Source organism: Dermacentor andersoni, chromosome 2 (genome assembly GCF_023375885.2).
Source record: "Dermacentor andersoni chromosome 2, qqDerAnde1_hic_scaffold, whole genome shotgun sequence".
NCBI lineage: Eukaryota > Metazoa > Arthropoda > Arachnida > Ixodida > Ixodidae > Dermacentor > Dermacentor andersoni.
The window spans coordinates 20,391,609-20,410,305 of NC_092815.1; the positions used below are offsets into that span (position 1 = coordinate 20,391,609).

At 40.0% G+C, this 18,697-nt stretch overlaps 1 protein-coding gene across 6 annotated transcripts in view; it reads right to left on the reverse strand.

The window, feature by feature from the left end:
- The window catches only part of LOC126542789 (protein unc-13 homolog B-like), a 282,991-nt gene that overhangs the window by 79,244 nt on the left and 185,050 nt on the right, over positions 1–18,697 (reverse strand). For 4 of the 6 annotated variants that reach the window (XM_055077447.2, XM_055077446.2, XM_055077444.2 and 1 more), the window contains exons 7-11: positions 13,208–13,314; positions 4,651–4,792; positions 3,901–3,942; positions 3,166–3,293; positions 2,626–2,741 (exon numbers count right to left, since the gene is read on the reverse strand). In XM_055077447.2, coding sequence (XP_054933422.1) covers positions 2,626–2,741; positions 3,166–3,293; positions 3,901–3,942; positions 4,651–4,792; positions 13,208–13,314 — 535 coding nt within the window. Of the gene's footprint in view, positions 1–2,625; positions 2,742–3,165; positions 3,294–3,900; positions 3,943–4,650; positions 4,793–13,207; positions 13,315–14,709; positions 14,817–18,697 lie in introns of all 6 variants that reach the window. The other 2 variants (XM_055077445.2, XM_050189851.3) reach the window with 1 other exon arrangement.

Below are 18,697 nucleotides of genomic sequence, written 5' to 3' on the forward strand. Positions count from 1 at the left end.
TTGTAGACACTGAGATGCAAAATCACTAAGAGCAGACCACAATATAATGAACATAGCATTGCAAGCATGGATAATGAATGGGAGACAGGAAAAACATGATTAAGCGAATAAAGTAATAAAGCACTGGGCATTTGAAGATTAAACTTTGGAGTGGCTCTGAAGCACTCTTACTTTAGATGTACAGTTACTAGCCTCAATGTCTCACATGTGCTATATGTTCTCCCTTTCCAATGTGGCAACATTTATCTTCATGCAGGAGATGAAAGGATGCGCACTCTTTGCTGCTTCAGCAGCTGACTAGAGTGATTTGTAGATATCACCACCTTTCTAAATACCTAAATATAGCAAGGACTTTCATTTAGAAGGCCACAGAAGAGCTCACAACTTTTGATGTGCTTAATCAATCTATGAAGAGAAATGAGCACTGTCAGTGGAAAGACATAGATAGAACAACTGAAGTTGTCCAGAAGTTGTAGCATACCATGAATACCCAGCAGCATACCCAGGTTATGCAGTTAGAACCATAGTCATATTTGCTACAAACAAGTTACTAGTTTAATAAAAAAACTTGCAAATCTTTTTTCACTGACAAAAATAGTTCCTGAATCAGGCACTCGGAGGAGTGTGGTATATGATGGTTCTATTGTTATATGAAAAAAAAATTAATCTAAAACTGCAAATTCAACCAATGGAACTATCATGGCTTTGTGCATGTGCTTGTAGTTCATGGTCATATACACAAGGTTTTCATTCCTGCCAGTGGTCTCAGCCACTGCGAATGTTAACACTCATGTCCTGCCTTTACACTACTTTGATGAAAGCCTTTATATTATTTTATTGCTTATATTTTGACCCACTAGTCAGTTTGGACCCACTTTAGATATGCAAACACCCACGTTTTAATGGTTGAGGAACAGTTGAGATACACCAGCACTCAATGAAAATTAAAATAAATGTGCACGGTACATACAATGTGCATGAATAGGCTGCAGCCAGCAGCCAAATGAGGTGAATGTTTTTTGCTGTTGCGCCATCTTAATAGACACGATAGATGACTAGGGAAAGCTGCATGTCCCCTTCAGCAAGAATCTACGCTCACTCACATGGCCTGCATGACTGAGGTGTGCCTTGTTGACTTCTGTGACGAAATCAATTCATACCTTGTAGATTTGAAACTGTTAGATTGAAAGCTACTCAGACATTCTTAAGCAAGGGTAACATAGTTCCAAAGTATTGTATTACTGGAGCCTATCAATGAGGCATAATGACAAAAAAAAAAAAAAAAAGACAATGATGTTAGAGCATTCAGCTGTTTTTGAAGCCACATCAAGCGATCAGTAATAGATGCTGAAAACTGTTATACTCGACAAAATGTCAGAATAGTAAGAGACACTGCACTAAATCTTAAAAACTAAATTCTGGGGTTTTACGTGCCAAAACCACCATATGATTATGAGGCACATTGTAGTAGGGGACTCCAGAAATATTGACCACTGGGGGTTCTTTAACATGCACCTAAATTTAAGTACACGGGTGTTTTCGCATTTTGCCCCCATCGAAATGCAGCTGTCATAACCTGGATTCAATCCCGCAGCCTCGTGCTCAGCAGCCTGCATTAAATCTTGTGCAAATGCATTTTCTCTAAAATGTCACTGCTTTCCTCAAAGTGGTCATTATATTTTAAGATACATTTTTGCATCTAACATAAGGTGTGTCGCACAAGGCTGCCTTAACCCATACCCATCTAATAATGTAGCTAACCATGGGTTTGCAAAAAGCTAACACGTACAAATTAGAAATTAGAATGAGTGAAATATAGCATAATATGCAAAATTGACAGGCTGATAAAAGGTTCTCTTGCACAATAATTACAGATAAATGATAAAAAATAAACAAAGCACATCTTCATCAACGTTATGTTGTTTCATCAATGTGCACAGCAACTAATCACAAAATGTTAAAGGAGTACAGACATCACAACTTTATACTTGCATTTCTTTTTTTTAAATGGTGGTTCAAGCCCTTTAAACCCATGAAAATATACTGGCAAGCATCGGGCACCCAATATAATATAGTATGATACTTGTTTCTTCAAACCTGTTTTGGTACACACATGAATGCATCATGACATAATGATATTCTGGCTTGCTCCATTCCTGTGATCACTGCAGCTACCACATGCACAGCACAGACACAGGCACAGCACTCTTGTTTATTTCCTTATGGGCAACATTATCATACTTAGTCTTATTGCTACATGACATCAGCAAATTCTTATCTTTCATGATGTCATGAAAATGTTTATGATGCCAGGTACAGTATTTCAAGACCAACTTAAGTATAAAATTAATATATCTTACAAAAAGTTTGCAAGCTCCATATTTGCTAAGTGTATTTCTTTAACTTCTAACAGAGGTAACAAGCAGGAAGGGAAGGCTAAAACAATGCTGGCCTTTCTTTTTTCGATTGCCTCATAGCACAAAGGAGTAGTGCAAAGTGCAGCATCTTAACTATTGTGCTTATTGGTAAGAGACGCAGTATGAACTGGCTGAAACTTTGTGACTCATAGAAAGGAATTACTGAATTAGTTAGTACTAGGGGCAATCAAAAAACAGCAAATCTCACCTCATGGAGACAGGTGTATTGCACATGGTATGGCGCAACCTTTTCCTCACCCTTGATCTCAACATTGATGTGTAGTCGAATAGCTCCTGACACTGCAGACTTGTCAGTACGTTTTTCTGAAAGATGAGTCACACAAGCTGATGTAACTAGCTAGACTCAGAACATATTCTCTGGAAATGTTTGTGCTCCTTGTTCACTGACTGAAAGAACAATTTATTGGGACATTCTGACACAAGTTGCAGCTAGAATGGAACTTTCCAATTCTAAACCTGTAGAACAATAAACATTCAATAACATGTTGGAAGAAGCATTAATTACGAGCAATAGTGCAGCGCGCGTGCACGCAAACACAAACACACGCACACACACACACACACACACACACACACACACACACACACACACACACACACACACACACACACACACACACACACACACACACACACACACACACACACACACACACACACACACACACATCGATAGCGTTAAACAGTGCCACCTCACACTAACATTATATCAATGTTTTAAGCTTACCAAGGTTGTACCAGACATCCATTTCTCCGCTCAAGGTTCTGACTTCAATGATCGTTTGGCCAAGAAAATCGTCTGACTCCCTCGTCAACTTCTGCCGCAACTTTGACTTCAAATCGTTATCTTCATCCCTATAAAAGCGTTTGAACACTGTTTCACATGTAGTGGTAGTTTCCCGACACGATACATTTTAAGGTAACTAAAGAAAGCTTTTTCACCACAACAATAAAGTCTGTACTGAGCTACTGCTTCACATGTTTGCAAGGCATAGCTGAGAAGAACTAATAAGAACCAAATCATTTATATTGCAAAATAAATAACTAAAATTAAATTAAAATTAAATTCTGAGGTTTTGCATACCAAAAGCATGATGCGGTTATGAGGCATGCCTTAGTGGGGGATGCTGGAATAATTTTTACCATCTGGGGTTCTTTAACATACACCCAATGCATGGTACACGAGTGTTTTTGCATTGCACCTCCATTGGAATGTGGCTGCCACGCCCGAGATCGAACCTGCGACTTCATGCTTCGCAGCACAATGTCATAGCTGCTGAGCTACTACTGCACATAAAATAAATCTTAGTTTCTTGCTTAGGTATCGTAACACGTGACCACAGTAGAAATAAGTTCTAGTTTTAATAATTTTCACAACAAAGTAAGGAAAACTTATAATATCAGCATGCATGCTTATGGTCTGCTAGCCCTGACTGGTGTAGAAGACCACGAGGTAACTTACCAAACCCGCACTTTAATGCGGTCCGAAGAGTTATGGCATTCGCTGCAGAGGAGAATTCACAAGAAAATTTTCAATGACACATATTAAACATGAACATTAGTAGTGTGCAGTTAATAACCAAATGTAAAACGTAGAACAACTGGTTGATTGACTTATTGACTTTATTTACTATTCCAAAGCAACATGGTGGTGAAGTGATGTCATATTTGAGGTGCTCTGGATTGATTTTGACCATCTGGGTTCTTTAGTGTGCAACCAAAGTTTAGGAACACTAGTGCTTTTGTTTTCCACCCCCTATCAGGATAAAGCTCCTATGGCAAAAAAGTAGTTTTATTGTGCGAGTGATGTGAAAAAAAAAAAGAAACAATGCCATTGTCAATAAGATCCAGCCACAATATAAGGCAAAGGATTGTCACAATTAAAAAATACAATATGGCAGCCAAAAAAAAGGAAATATATATATATATATATATATATATATATATATATATATATATATATATATATATATATATATATATATATATAGTGAACTGGCACTTCAATTGCAACAAAAATGACTACACAAAGGAGAAAACAAAAAAAAAGAAGGCAGAAGTTCATAAATTTATATTTTGTGTCCATTATTCATAGTTGGTATGCAATGGTTCCTGAACTAAGTGGCATCAGTGGAATGGATTATGTTAAAGCTCATTCGTTGTCAGGTGTCCTTTTGCTACAATAAAACATAAGACAACGAGACAAACTCACAAGCAAAACTTCTCATTCCAGACTGGATTCAGGTCTCTTGGCATGGTCCGTGTCCTTTTCTTGGTCTTGCCAACTTGTACTGTCACATAGGGATCGCTTGTGCCACTTTTGTCTTTCGCTATGAGACCTTGCGCGCATATGACTGCACATAAACCCAGACCAGGTGGCGATTATTATGATTATTTTCGTAGTTTTTCCCATGTGCATAACGGTGTAGAAGTAAGGATACGTACATATCACAGAGGTTACAGCATTTATTGAACAAGCATACTTAAGATAAGCTAGTGTGCTAAGCATGTGACAAGCTATGTGCACCTCCGTCTACTTGGTGTAGGATAGCTAAAAATAAATTGACATGACTAAACAATTAGGTCAGCAGATAATGAACAATGAAGTAAAATGGTTATGCAAGATGGAATGAAAGTTAAATTTAAAAGTTAAAGAGGATCGCGTGACTTAGCAGTTGATTGGTTAGCTGCAGTGATAAAAATTTTTGTATTTCTTAGCTGCTGCCATTGTAAATGTTCAATCATGGAAACAAACAAACAGATATGTGACAACTTTCGTTTTCTGTTAAAATTGCACATATTAATTATTTAATTAAGCTATAAAGCAACTTAGATTACCTGAGGTTGAGAACTCTTAATGAGATGATAAAAAGCATGAGTTTAGATCTTTTTAGCAGAACAAGAACAATGTGCTGCAACACCAGTGCCACTACTATAGTACAGCAGACTTCCATTATTCCAACAATGGCTAAAATAATTTCTCTTCTAATTTGGTTGTGTTCGAAAGTCTGATCATTTGGAAATAACCTCATTATTTAGAACTTGGAATACTGAATATCAAACAATTAAAGCTAGTGTTGATTATTGGCAGTTGATATACAAATAAGAATGGGAAGGCAGTGAATATGCCAACAATAGCAGCTGACTGTTAAAAGCATGCTTTCAGAGAAAATCTGACAGTGGTAGTCTGAGCCTGTTACATCTGAGCCTGTTATAGGCTACAATGGCTTGAAAGAATTCAATGATAATGCCAATGTAGAAGTGGCGTGAGTCACTGACAGTTGTGTACAATGTAAATGTCACATGTTCAACAACATCATCTAAGGCAATGCAAGCCAATTTTGAAGGGTATGCCAGATTTGAAATAATGGAAGTCAACTGTGCGGAGTACCTGTGCATGGTTGATATCCTAATAAAGCTACATAACAGCATAGCTTCTTAAAGCTTATAAGTTTATTATAAGTGCATAAAACACAGAGTCAAATAATGTTTAATTATACCAGTCAAACACGACAGTCCTCTAAGGCCACCTTTCTCATAAGCTACATTAAGTGACTATCAGATTGAGAGAAAAGTGACACAAACAAACCTAGGCCATCATATCATGTCTTCAAATCTCATTAATCTAAATGCAACACAACTATTAACTAAACACTAGTCTTGATGTCACATGTGCTTGAGCAGCTAAGCAGCTTGCACTAGTTTTTATGCCCCAATAGCATTGCTTGTCTCAATGGGGTTAAACACTTTGCTTGCTGAAATGCTCAGAACACATTGTCTAGCATACAAATGCTGTATAAAGCTGCAGTATAATGAAAACTGAAGTTTTCTCTGCAGTGCTTGCTTTCAGTACCATAAAACCTCAGTACACAAAAAAAAAAGGGAAAAGAAAACAGTAACTTTTTTTCTAGCTCTGCGTATGTCTAATGACTTTCCTTTTTCTGATATCTTTAATGAACTTCCATTTTCTAAGATAACTTGGTTCCAGCAAACATATGCTGTACATTCTTACAAGGGTAAAACATCAACATTTCCAGAATCAAACGAAAAATTGCAAATGTTCCCACTTGAAGAATGGTGCATATAGCACTGTACTAATACAGTCAAATCTCGTTAATTTGATTACGCTTAATTCGATCTTCTGGTTTATTCAAACGGACACCGTGGTACTGTCAAAGTTGTGTGAATTTCAATGGGCAAAAATTTCAGTAATTCGTATGCGCAAACCTTTGCGACGGTTAATTCGAACATACTGTGCTCCGACAATGCTCTCAGCAGTGCGTCAAACCACGTGGTGGCGCCTCCGACCAGTGACCTCGCCATAGAAGAAAGGCTTAGGAGAAACCTCGCGACACCGTGCGCAGGGGAAAAGAAAGAGAAAAAAAAAATGTGGCGGAATTTTCATCTTCTCTCAAATTGCAAAGTCGCCGTTTCTGTGTCGCGCCATAATGCCCCAGCCACCTTAGCAGCAGAATGCGCGCCGCGCAAGTGATCGGCCCTGGGCCGATTTTTCGTGGCTCGCTGTGGCAGCAAGCGAGCTGCGAGTGGAGGAGACCAATAAGAGTGGCCCCTAGAGTGACATACGTGCGGGAAACTGGTGTCATGAGGAACTGCCTGATCGCTCTATTCGTACTCGCGTCTGGTTCAGCCGGACTGCTGGTTTTGAACTATCGTCTGCTCATGTCAGCTCTCGCTCGCGCTTGTTTGGGTTGGCTTGGTTGACCTCGTTCCCAATTGAATTTTTTTTTTTTTACCATGACGCATCTCAACCGAGACGTCCCTATGGAAATTAAAGGTGTCGGAGACAGGGTGCCATATCCGATTCTGTACGACAAGACAGACCCTGAATATAAGGATACGAAGGCAACACCCTGTACCTCATTCTCTTTGTCTTTTGTATGTGGCGACACCGCAACAGAAGGGGGCCCACCAACATGATTATGATCAGCGGCAACGACTCCATCATCTTGACAAGATATGACTCACGTTAAGAACACAGGACGAAGAAAGTAAACAAAGTGCCGATCTGTCAGCAGATGAAGGAAAAAATGCAAGCATGCAGAGGGAAGCAGTAGCAGAGGCCCAGTCCTTGCCTCGGCAACTCTGCTGTTTTGGTGGCTGTTTCGGTGGCAGAGGTAATTAGGGGCATCCAGCAAGCTGGCGGGAAATCAAATCCGCTTCCCTCCTACCCTTCCTCGCAACTATGCTCCCCGCGCACTCAACTCGCTCACAACTCCTTCATCTTCGACGGCATCCACACACGCCCGCCTTCGCGCCAGTGCCACCAGCCCCACTGGCCTGGCGCCAGCGTAGCCCGCTCCTTGAGGTTTCATTTACTACCATTATCAGGAAGCGAGCGTTGGCCGGCGTGGGCAGTTTCATGGTCCTCGCTCACTGTGTGCTTGCACGCCGCAATATTTCATGACTCGCACTGTTCATGCATCATGCTATGGTGCACGAATGCTTAAAAAAAAAGTCCTTTTAATTCAAACTTTTCCTAATTCCAACAAATTTTCGGGCCTCTTCGAGTTCGAATTATCGAGATTCGACTGTACATAATTTTATTTTTTGTGTGTTGTGCTGAAGAAATTCTATAAAGCTCCACTAAATCAGTTTAGATCGGGAGAAAATATTTTTTGAAAACTCCATTTTCATTAATTTTGCACAAGAGGGTTGATTACTGGTGGAGAAAATGGAGGCCGAACTTTCTTGAAATTTGTGGTCAGACCATAGTGCCAGCATGTCAGCATGGCGTCACATATTTCAAAGTATTTTCTCATATTTGGGCTATTTTGGCCCAGAAAAGTTTGTGAAAAATGTTAGGTTGAGACTCTGATTCCCTCAGAATTCAAGGTAGTCTGTTACTGATAAACAGTTAGCACCTACACTCAAGTAGATGCAGCAAGAACCACAATGTCACAGTGAGCTGGTGTGGGAACCTTTGGAAAGCGACACCACCCAACTTTTGTTTTTTTCACCTTTACCGAGCCTTTACGCATAAGACAGTGTCCATTTCATTTTCGCAGAAGTATGCAATGATACTTTCTGCTGGGCAAGATTGTTCACCACTAACAGTCACATGTGGAGAACCAAAACAGGATGGATGCTTTCCTCTCTTTATGCGGCACTTTATGTGCCACCTTATTGCTCTGTATGTTTATGCTTAAGGTGTTAGCGCATGTAATTTTATGTGGGCTTTGAATGGTGCTTCCAATTCTTCTATAAAATAAATTGTTTAAAAAAGGAAATTTGTGTGAGGTTTTACGATATCCATGTGGTGAATCAATTGTTTTGCGGGTTTACACTCAATTGAAGCTATATATAGGAAACAGCATTTGAACACCAGACTAATGACTGTCAAGCCACTGCTGATTTGCGCAGGTGCCTTGGCTTCAAGAAGGTTAACTCACACAACAAGCAAGCGCTTATTATATCAATGACAGTCAAGGTTGCAATCACTATCATTTTAAGTATAATTAGAGAAAGGCAAGAAAAATACCTGGAGATAAACTGCATCTCTGCAAGTAAGTGTGTTGTTAATGACACATGGTTTTGCACACACATGACACAGCAGGTTAGTGAATGTAAAGCTTACTGAGTTAAGTTTCTCCCATGAGTAACTGTAGCTTGTTACTGTAGGGAGTTAAGCATGCATGAAATGCCAGTCAGTAAGTCTATAAAAAAGGACAACACGCAAACAAAGTTAAACGAGGAGTGACCCAAAAATTCCTGGAAATATGTAGCCCTGCCATGAGAGCGGGATGCTGCTCAACTGCTTGAAAGTGGCCATAGTGTGAGTAATGAACTAAGCTGAAAGCATTTTTTTGGCAAGATTATTGGCATTTGTTCACATTTTGTGCTTCTATAATAGTATGCTGATCGTGTTTTGCACTGGTCATTATGAGATGGATGCATGTGCTTGTGTGCATGTGTTTATATGTGTTCATGTTCGTATGTTTCCATGCATATGTTTGAGAGTGTGTGTCAAAACTTCCCATGCATTGTTTTTTCTTTTCAAATCGGTCATCCATAATACAGCCACAACATATAATTAAAAAGCAAATGAATGAGCACCATTACTCTAGACAATACCAAACTTCCAGATTAGCTCATGACTATTATTACATGAACCATCTAGCAGCAGTGCAGTATAGTGCTCCCTTTTAAGACCAAACAGTATGTCCAGGAAGATTTGGATCACTCTTTGTAATGCCTTATTTAACATGTACTGCGCAGAGATAAGTTGCTTGAAGCTGTAGGGCTGCTGTGAGGAACACAGGCAAGCATATGATGTGAGAGGAGGTTGAGTGGCATGCAGAGTGCACCGGAAATGTTGGCAGGCTTTGTTTTGTACACATACAAGGCCAGTTGCAGCATGCACAGCAAGCAGTTGCACAAGCAACGGAAAGGCGGCATACCAAGTATCAGGTAGCATGAGGTGGGTAGCAATCAGCCCAGTCGATACATAACTAGAAGAATGGAAAGAAATCAACAAAAAGATGTGCAATCTAGGGAGAAGAACACACAAACAGGCTTGGTGAGAAACCTCTCTTTGTGTGCCATACCATAGCCTCCTATATACAATTCTGTACCTGCCGGATCACCACAAAACAGCCGTCGTGTTTGGAGCCACCACTTAGTTAGAGCGAAAGTCATGATAGTAGTTAAGGTACTTGACATAAAAATTGTTACAGCGCAATCACATGCAACCACAAGTATGAAGGACGGGACACAAGCGCTTGTGTCCCGTTCTTGATACTTGTGGTTGCATGTGATTGCGCTGTAACAATTTTTATGTCAAGTATGCACCAACTCGCCCAGAAAGAAGTTTTAATGTAGTTAAGGTACAGTAACTGCAAACCTTATTGGCCCTTGATCACAAAGCACTCGTACTACCCAAGTACTATGCAGCAGTCAAGGGCAAATGTCTGTGCTTTAGACACAATGGTGGTTATGTATGGCAGGAGCAGATTATTTTGTTTTGAAAAGCAACTAGAAGCAACACATTCATATTTCAAATGTCACCACCTCTTTTTTATTGCTGCCTATGTTTTTTGTCAGTAGTAAGCACAAAATATGTGAGGAGTGTGCCGGAGGCACTCTACGTTAGCGAGGCCACAGCTACAGTTCCAATGATGGCTCCTTCTCATTGTTTTGCCAGTGATCTGGCAAGCACTGAATATATCGGAGGCTATGGTCACATTCACAGCTGGATTTTTTTCCATTCTTCAAGTAACATGACATTTCCAGTGAGGTCAATGAAGCAACAAGGCAAGCATACTCACATGTAAACAAAAACTTGGTAGAGACCGCAAGTTCATATTCCTAACTTGCAAAACAGGCACAAGCTAAACTTTCTGCTATATGTTGTTAGGGATTGTTGTCTTATATTGCATGCCATGACATCCGAGGAATGCCGTATTAGCAACATGTGTTCTACCCATTATAATATATTCTACAGTATACACTGAGTGCTGCTCTGAGTACTGCACATTCACAATCTAAGTAAAAAAAAAGAAAGCTTTGTGAAATAAAGTTGCTCACTGGCTTTGACTTTTTTATTTGTCTTAAGTGCACATATATTAGCTGGTAGTGCAACAGTTAGAATGCATATGATGACAGTTTAAATTAACTAAATCTAAATATATCCAATGCCCACTGTACAGCGCACTGCACTGCCCACTGTACTCTCCTTTAATTTTTTTTAGTATCACCATAACTTATTCATAACTCCCTCTTGTGTCCAAGGCAGATACCTAGCTGATAAATACACATTTTTTGTCCAAATTCATGGGTGTGGTGCAGGGTAAAGTATACACAAATGAAATGAAATCTTAATATTTAAAACTTTACCTGCACTTACTGCATTAGTTGACATATCATGACTAAATAAAACAAAACAATATGCCAAATTTTCTTTAGTGAAGACCCCTGCTGACCTCATGCACACAGCAGAAGAAAAGACAGGTGCAAAGTAGAAGAATGTCTGGTGGGCTTCCCAACCAGATCCTTTTTCCAGGTGTTCTTTATGCAGCTATATTCCGATATGTCATGCTGTGCTAGCAAGAGTATGTCACCTCAGAAGGACCGAAAACAGAAGCCTAGCTTAGAGTGGAGAGATGGCAGTGCGCCCATGTGTGGTGTGGAGGGGGCAGAATCCATGCCTCTACGGGTCTCCTCCTACTTGTGCTGCTAGATGGAGTGGCCTCAGCCACAAGATGCAAGAGCCAAAGGAAGTATGTGGAAGAAGTAATCTGAAGATGGATGACAAGCAGGCCGTGACGTGAACAGAAAAACACAGCCTGCATCTAAAACTAAGCTTGCAGCAGAGTCACAGCATTCTGTGTCTGAAAAAACTTTCATGACCTGAGCTTAAGTAAATTTGGTCCGATGCTTAAAAATATGCAATATCTTAGTTGCTTTATAGTCAAAGAAATTGCAATTTTACTATCGTGTAAAATTACAACTGCTTCGAGTAAGAATACAGAAATGATGTTAAAATCAATAATAATAATAATAATAATAATAATAATAATAATAATAATAATAAAATAATAATAATAATAATAATAATAATAATAATAATTCTTAGTTCTGCCCGATAGGCAGAGCCTCGCTTGCGATAGCAAATTAGTTGACAGCTACATACAAAGTGAGGATAGTAGTTTTATTGGCCATATAAACTTGTAAACATTCGCTTACTAACTAAATTAACAACCATGGTGTTACGTGCGCACAAGCAAGCACGAACACATCTCACTCAATGACTGCGCACACTTGCTGCCAGAATGCTGAAGTGAGAAAGCATGGCAGCAGAGCGCGTGAATTGACCTTCATGCTGCCTCTTGCTTCAATGCAAACTAAGCGGAGTGCACACAGAGCTATCAGCTCTTGGCGCACTCTGTTCCCATCGCAGATTGCTTTAAAGATAGAGTCCGCGTAGCCGTGCCATACACAACCGCTGACGAAGTAGAACGTGCCCCCCTCCCTACCCTTCCCTTTCCTTTCCTTCCCTCCCCTTCCCCAGATGCCTTGTGCGCAATGCAAGACTGCACGCTTCCACCTCGCCTTCCTCCCTTGCGCGCGCGAGACTGAGCTGCCATCATCGGCTCACCCTCACACACTTGCACTCGTACATACAGCATACAGCTGTATGTACGAGTGCAAGTGCCTAGCCCTTAGACTTTACGTGGAACATCACAGTGACAGTAGAAATGCACCTGGAGTGTTCATGTAATTGCTATCGCAATAAAATAATAATAATAATAATAATAATAATAATTACAGATAGCATTGCAATATAAGATTTTATATGGCACCCACAATAAAAAGATTGTCAAAAACAAAGAAGGCAAATGTAATAAAAATATTTTAGTTGAAGGTTTAACTAACTCGTACATGCTAAGTAAGTTAACAAGGTTCTTCTATCAAAGGGCAAAATTCAGGACCAAGGAAAATGAGTGATTACAGCTGCAAACTGTCTACCACATTATGTTCAGACACAAAACACCAGTACTCCCAAGCGAAATGCACCAGTCAGCCAGAACCAGCCATGACCAGCCTAAGCGCATTCCTGGCATTTGGAATGGCCAAGGAGGAATGAGTAAAAATGAAAAAAGAAGGAGGGGAAAACATTTAGAAAAATAAACATTATGCAGCAATTTGAAAATTAATGCGTAAGAATAAGCAGGAAACTATATGAGATGGGCTTTGAGATAAGAAGGAAAGAGAGTCTGGCCACATGAGGGCAGCTGGCATGGCGCTGGTACCTGTGATGGCAATTTTGCACGACCACTTCGACGTGCCCTCGAAGATGCATTCTTCAGCTTGCTGGAGGGCATCAATGTGAGAGTCGGCGTCAATTGTGAAAGTCAGCCTGCAATAGTAGCAGAAGTTGGCTCTCGATCGTTGTTGCAATCAAAGGCTGCCATAATCTGGTGAAACCTGTGCTTTCAGGGTCTGCTGTTACCCTGCTGATTTGGCTTCAGAACAGCACAAGCATGGAAAAAGTTCCCATGAAAGCGTTGAGCAGGATTTTCTTGAATATATTCGGAAAGCTAAATTCACATATAAGAGGCCATAATGAAAAATTGGTACGGCATGGATAAAGGCCACAAATGCATTTCATATTTCATAAAAAAAGGAAGTTGCTTGTACATTAATGCCTAGCCTTAACTTCTTACACTACTGTGTGTAATCTAACTATGGCTCTATCAATTGCTCTTGCGCTTCTTCCCATGAGCATAAGTATTCCAAAACTCATAAAAGCAGTTTTGTAGTGATGTAGTGTGTTGAACTTAAAGCATGCTTTGAAAATGTGTCATTTGTTCTGCATTGCAATGCAACTGCTCAGTTCCAGTAGTTGCACAAGCATCACATGATTGCACATAGAATTGTTGCATGGCACACACAAAACTCAGAGAGTGTGCACAAGAGATTTTGCATGAGACACGAGGCAGATCACTAGACAACCACTTGCGCAAACGAAAATGAAAGAATCATACAGAGGTAGGTTTCAGACACTCAACAAAAACAAAGCACAGCAAGAAGTGGGGCATGATAGCACAAGGCAGGTGTGGAGGGGAGAGGGTCGCCTGTCAACACCGACGCAAAAGCAGCAACTTCACACCACCACAACCACCACACCACTTTGCTCTTGGCAAGCAGGGAGGAGAGGCGATGGGGACATGTCCTTCACAGCAATGATGTGTGCATCGGCTGGGAACAGGTTTTGCCTTGCGATCACATGATTCCATGGATAGTTTCTTGCATCCAACGATGGTTTCTCTTTTCAGTGAACATGTGTGCACAGTTTTGCCAGCGGTAATCCTATGGGTGGCTACACAGTCTGCACAAAACACTTCAACACTCAGAGCCAAAGGATGCTGTGAAGGACAGCTAAACGTCACTAGTGGAACCATACACAAGGTAAACCGATCTCAGTGACAAAGTAAGCCACAATGCAGTTCAAGAACTCACTTTTTACCACTTTCTAGTTTAAGTCAGCAAAGTGCAATGCACATCATTTTAATCACCAATGTCTTTATTAAACATTTCATAGATTAGATGTTCCACACACCACCTGTTATGCTGTATTAATCGCAACCTCCTTGGCTAATGAGGCATATACCCCAACAACGATTCCAACAGGCACTAATTCCACTTAAACTGCAACATGGAGTTTTCCACCTATACATATGTAACTGCTCACATCATGAAATGCTGTAGCCATCAGTGCTAACATGAGCAGGCTTTGGCACATTGGACCTACCGGTGATGGCTATTTTAGCTGACCACTTGGAGGTTCCGTCAAGCACGCTCTGCTTGACTGCCCTCTGATGACCCGTGTGGCTCTTAACATCCACGCCAAATACGGCCCTACAATGTTAGCAAAGTTCACACATACGCTCACTCATCACTCTCCCATTTTGGGACGCCAAATGGCGCATGCACACACAGCACATGTGAAAGGCTCTTGCCTCCTGCCCAGGAACACGTAATGAACAGTCGGCATCAAAAGTTTGAGACATATGGGTGCCGCAAGAAAGCCAAATTTCAGCCCAGTTTTAGTTTGCAGCCGGTAAAATAGCTCAAAACTATGTTTCTCCCATATGCTAACACAAGCTTCAAATCCAAATTCCAGGCTGCATGACCAGGCTCATGAAATATTCAGCTTTTGCTAAGATTCTGTGCACCATAAACTTTTGACGCCAACTGTGTTGACTTTGCAACTAGAATGGAAGGCATTAGGATAACATTCTCATCGAATACCATAACATAAATTAGTTTACATAAGTAAAAACAGCATGTTTACAAAAGCAGGAGGGTATCCTCTTTACAAAATTGCATATTGGCCGCAGCGATTTTCATTGACACTGTTGACAGTGTCATGGTAAAAAGATGTGTTTGAAGCAGTGTAACATTTATTGTTGTATCGCAACGAGATTCAAGCAATTCTGCAAATGCTTCTGAGCCAAAGATATAGCAGGTTTGGGCAAAGAGGCTGCAGAAGAGTACACCCATTAACAATGGCATGCGTGAGATTGTGCTCATAAAATTTTTCTGCAAACAACTATGTCTTGCAAGGTGTGGTATATTTAAGGTGCTTTCTGCTTGCTGCTAAGGAAACAGAGTGTCCAACTAAATTGCAGCATCTAAAGTTTTATTGCTGTTGCATGATTTCCTAGTGTGTACAACAGGTACTTTGAAAGCCCCCTTGTTAATTCCTTGAAAGAAGAGTTTTGAGAAGGCATAAAATTTGTTGGCTTTTTATTATATCACGCTCTAATAATTATTGTATTTTCTGAGGTGCTGGGTGTCATATTATCGCCCTGCTAACTGATACTCTGCTCATAGCATAGTTCTGCAGCAATATATGCCACTACCACAGCTTAGGTTCCCTGGAGGCGTTGCACTATTATGAGTGCTAATGAAAGTTGTTCCCTTTGCTGGAGCTTGTTAGAACAATGACAATTATGGTAGCTGCTGTAGACAGATAAGAAAGCTAAGCCGGTGATAACCTACTTGTATCTTGCACAAACATATTTTTTTATTTTACGCAGGCACATTCCATGCGACTGCAAATAAGGTCTGGGAGTTTAAAAATCCCACAAGAAAAGAACAATTTTACATACGTATTGGTAGAAGGATTAGGGTTAGAAAAAATAAGGGCAAAGAACACGCATCGATAGGATGAGTGACAAAATGTGTGTTTGATGTGCAGCCTTTGTCCTCATTTTTTCACACCCTATCCTCCTATCACTATGTACAACTAGCTCATGCACAATTTCTGTTATGATCTTAGGCTATTAACTTTTCACTATGTGTAATGATGAAACAGTGTTCTAGAAATGCATCTCAGCTTCTTCAGATCTCTATCTGCATAAAAGCAGCTATGGTCAAATGTACTTGCTTTGGTAAAGCACCCCCAAGAATGCACCAAGGCCTCGAGTGGTACTGCTTGCATGCACAAATTTGTCGCACAACAATCTAGAACTGTGTTACTGAAATGAAATGAGAACAATGTACAACACACAGTATTGGATGTCCTGCTTCTACAAAGTCTATGATCATAATAAAAGAAGTCCTGGATATGGTCGCTGGTTGTGTCATATGAGCGGCCCCTCCTAGGTAATGAAAATATTTAATATACGAGTGGCCTAGTATGTGCAGCATCAACATTGCCTTCCTTTTTAAAGTGAAGAGGCTGAGTCATATAAACCTGTATCTATGCAATACAGTATGTGCAGCCAGAGTAAATTTATTTTTTCAATGTGCGGTTTTGCTCTTTTGCACAAAATCACAGGTAACAATCTTATGGTAATAAGAAGTCATGAAGTGGTTGGACAACATACTGCAGTTGCAAAGAAAACATTATGAAGAACTCCACCTGAGTTATCTAAGTATGCATAAGCATTGTGCCACTTACTCATTTCCACGCATACGACGTGACATTTGTTGTTTGCCACAATTGACGAAGCAGTAGACAGTTCATTAAATATATGCTTTAGTGGCCCTGTAATCTGTTTTCGCTCTTTATCCGACCAGCATAAACCCTTATCAACCCTGATTGGTTATTATCAACCTTATCGAACTTGATCCAGTCCTTTTGACCTTTACCAACCCTTATTGGTCATTATCAACCTTATTGGACTCAATTGGACCCTTACCAATCCTTATCGGCCATTATCAACCTTATCAGAATTGCTGTGGCCCTTATCAGACAAGATCCAACTCTTACGAACCCTTAGTGGTCTTTATTAACCTTATGGGACTTGATATGACCCTTATCAGCCCTTATTGGTCCTTATCAACCTTACTGGACTTGATCTGACTCTTATCAATCATTATTGGTCCTTAACAACCTTATCAAAATTTCTCTAACTATTTTAAGCCCTTATCATTCTTTAGCTCCATATCCATTTGCGTCGGACCATTATCCATTGCAATCAGACCCCTATAACCCCTCATCACTCCTCATCATCCTTATCAACTCATTGACTGCTTATCTTTCTGCGTTGTGCGACAACACAGAAATGCAGTACAGCAAATTCATATGGTTCATATATATTCCCCTTCTGCAAGCGTGGGTTTTTAGCCCAGTGGGTAAGAAACTTGGCTTCTGAGTGTGGGTTTGTAGGCTTGAAATTCACCATCGTAAACATTCTTGTTCTCATTTTTACTTTCGAATTTATTCTGTTTTTCTTCATGGAGGGCATCGTGTTATGCGTTAACAATGGACCGATGAACAGATCCCCTAGGTGAGTCGCCTAAAAATGCTTACATATTGAAGTTATAGGATCATACAAAATGGGATCATTGTTAAGAGATCCTGAATAAGTGTTTGAAGCGTGGTGAAAAGGAGAAACATACTCACTGGGAAAGCAATAAGATGCAACTTTCACCTCGTGTTAAAGAAAATGTACGCTAAGTACAGTATGCGGAGTTAAATGCCTTACTCTTATGTTTAGTGAGCAGTTGTGCATTCTTGCAAGAACATAGTAACAGAGGCAGAGTGATGAAACAACCTAAGCACCATTTTCTTTTAATTGCTTTGAGCAGAAAGAAACTAATTAAGATTACCATTCCTTAAGGTGGGGTGCATTCATATTAAATAAAGCTGTCACATTAAAACATCGCTATCACTGAGTGCTATTTCCATGCAACAATATACGAGTTCTCTACCTATGCAGCAGTGCCTATATATCCAATTAAAGAGTTAGAAACTCACTGATTAGACAGTCTCTGTGTAAGCACATTGCATTATATAAAAAAAGCCTAAATCTCCACACACAATTTTGTAGGTAAAAAAATATTAGAGAAACAGAAATTCACATTATTAAGAAAAAAAATGTGAGTGTGCACTGCAGAACACAGTGGTAAACAGGGCAGTCAGCATGGTCAAATTATTGCCTCATTAAGTTCAATATGGAGTTTTACACAGCAAAACAATGTTAACATTTGCAGACCTGCATTAGATATATTTAAAAAAGTAACTGGGGCTCTGAACCTCACAATGGCAATGTAATATAAAAAAAATTATTTTTACAAGTAGCTTTGACATCTGTTGATGCAATCGTTTATAGCTATATATATTAACATAGCCGCATATTCAATTGCAGTAAAAGGCACATCTTGTTTCAGTAGGCCAATATACTCTTTGAGCATATCTTGTACCTATGGCACAAGGGATAAGAACTAAAACTAGCCTTTTAGAAAATTTTAAGGAGTTGAATTCCTGGGAACTTGTGTGCCCACAG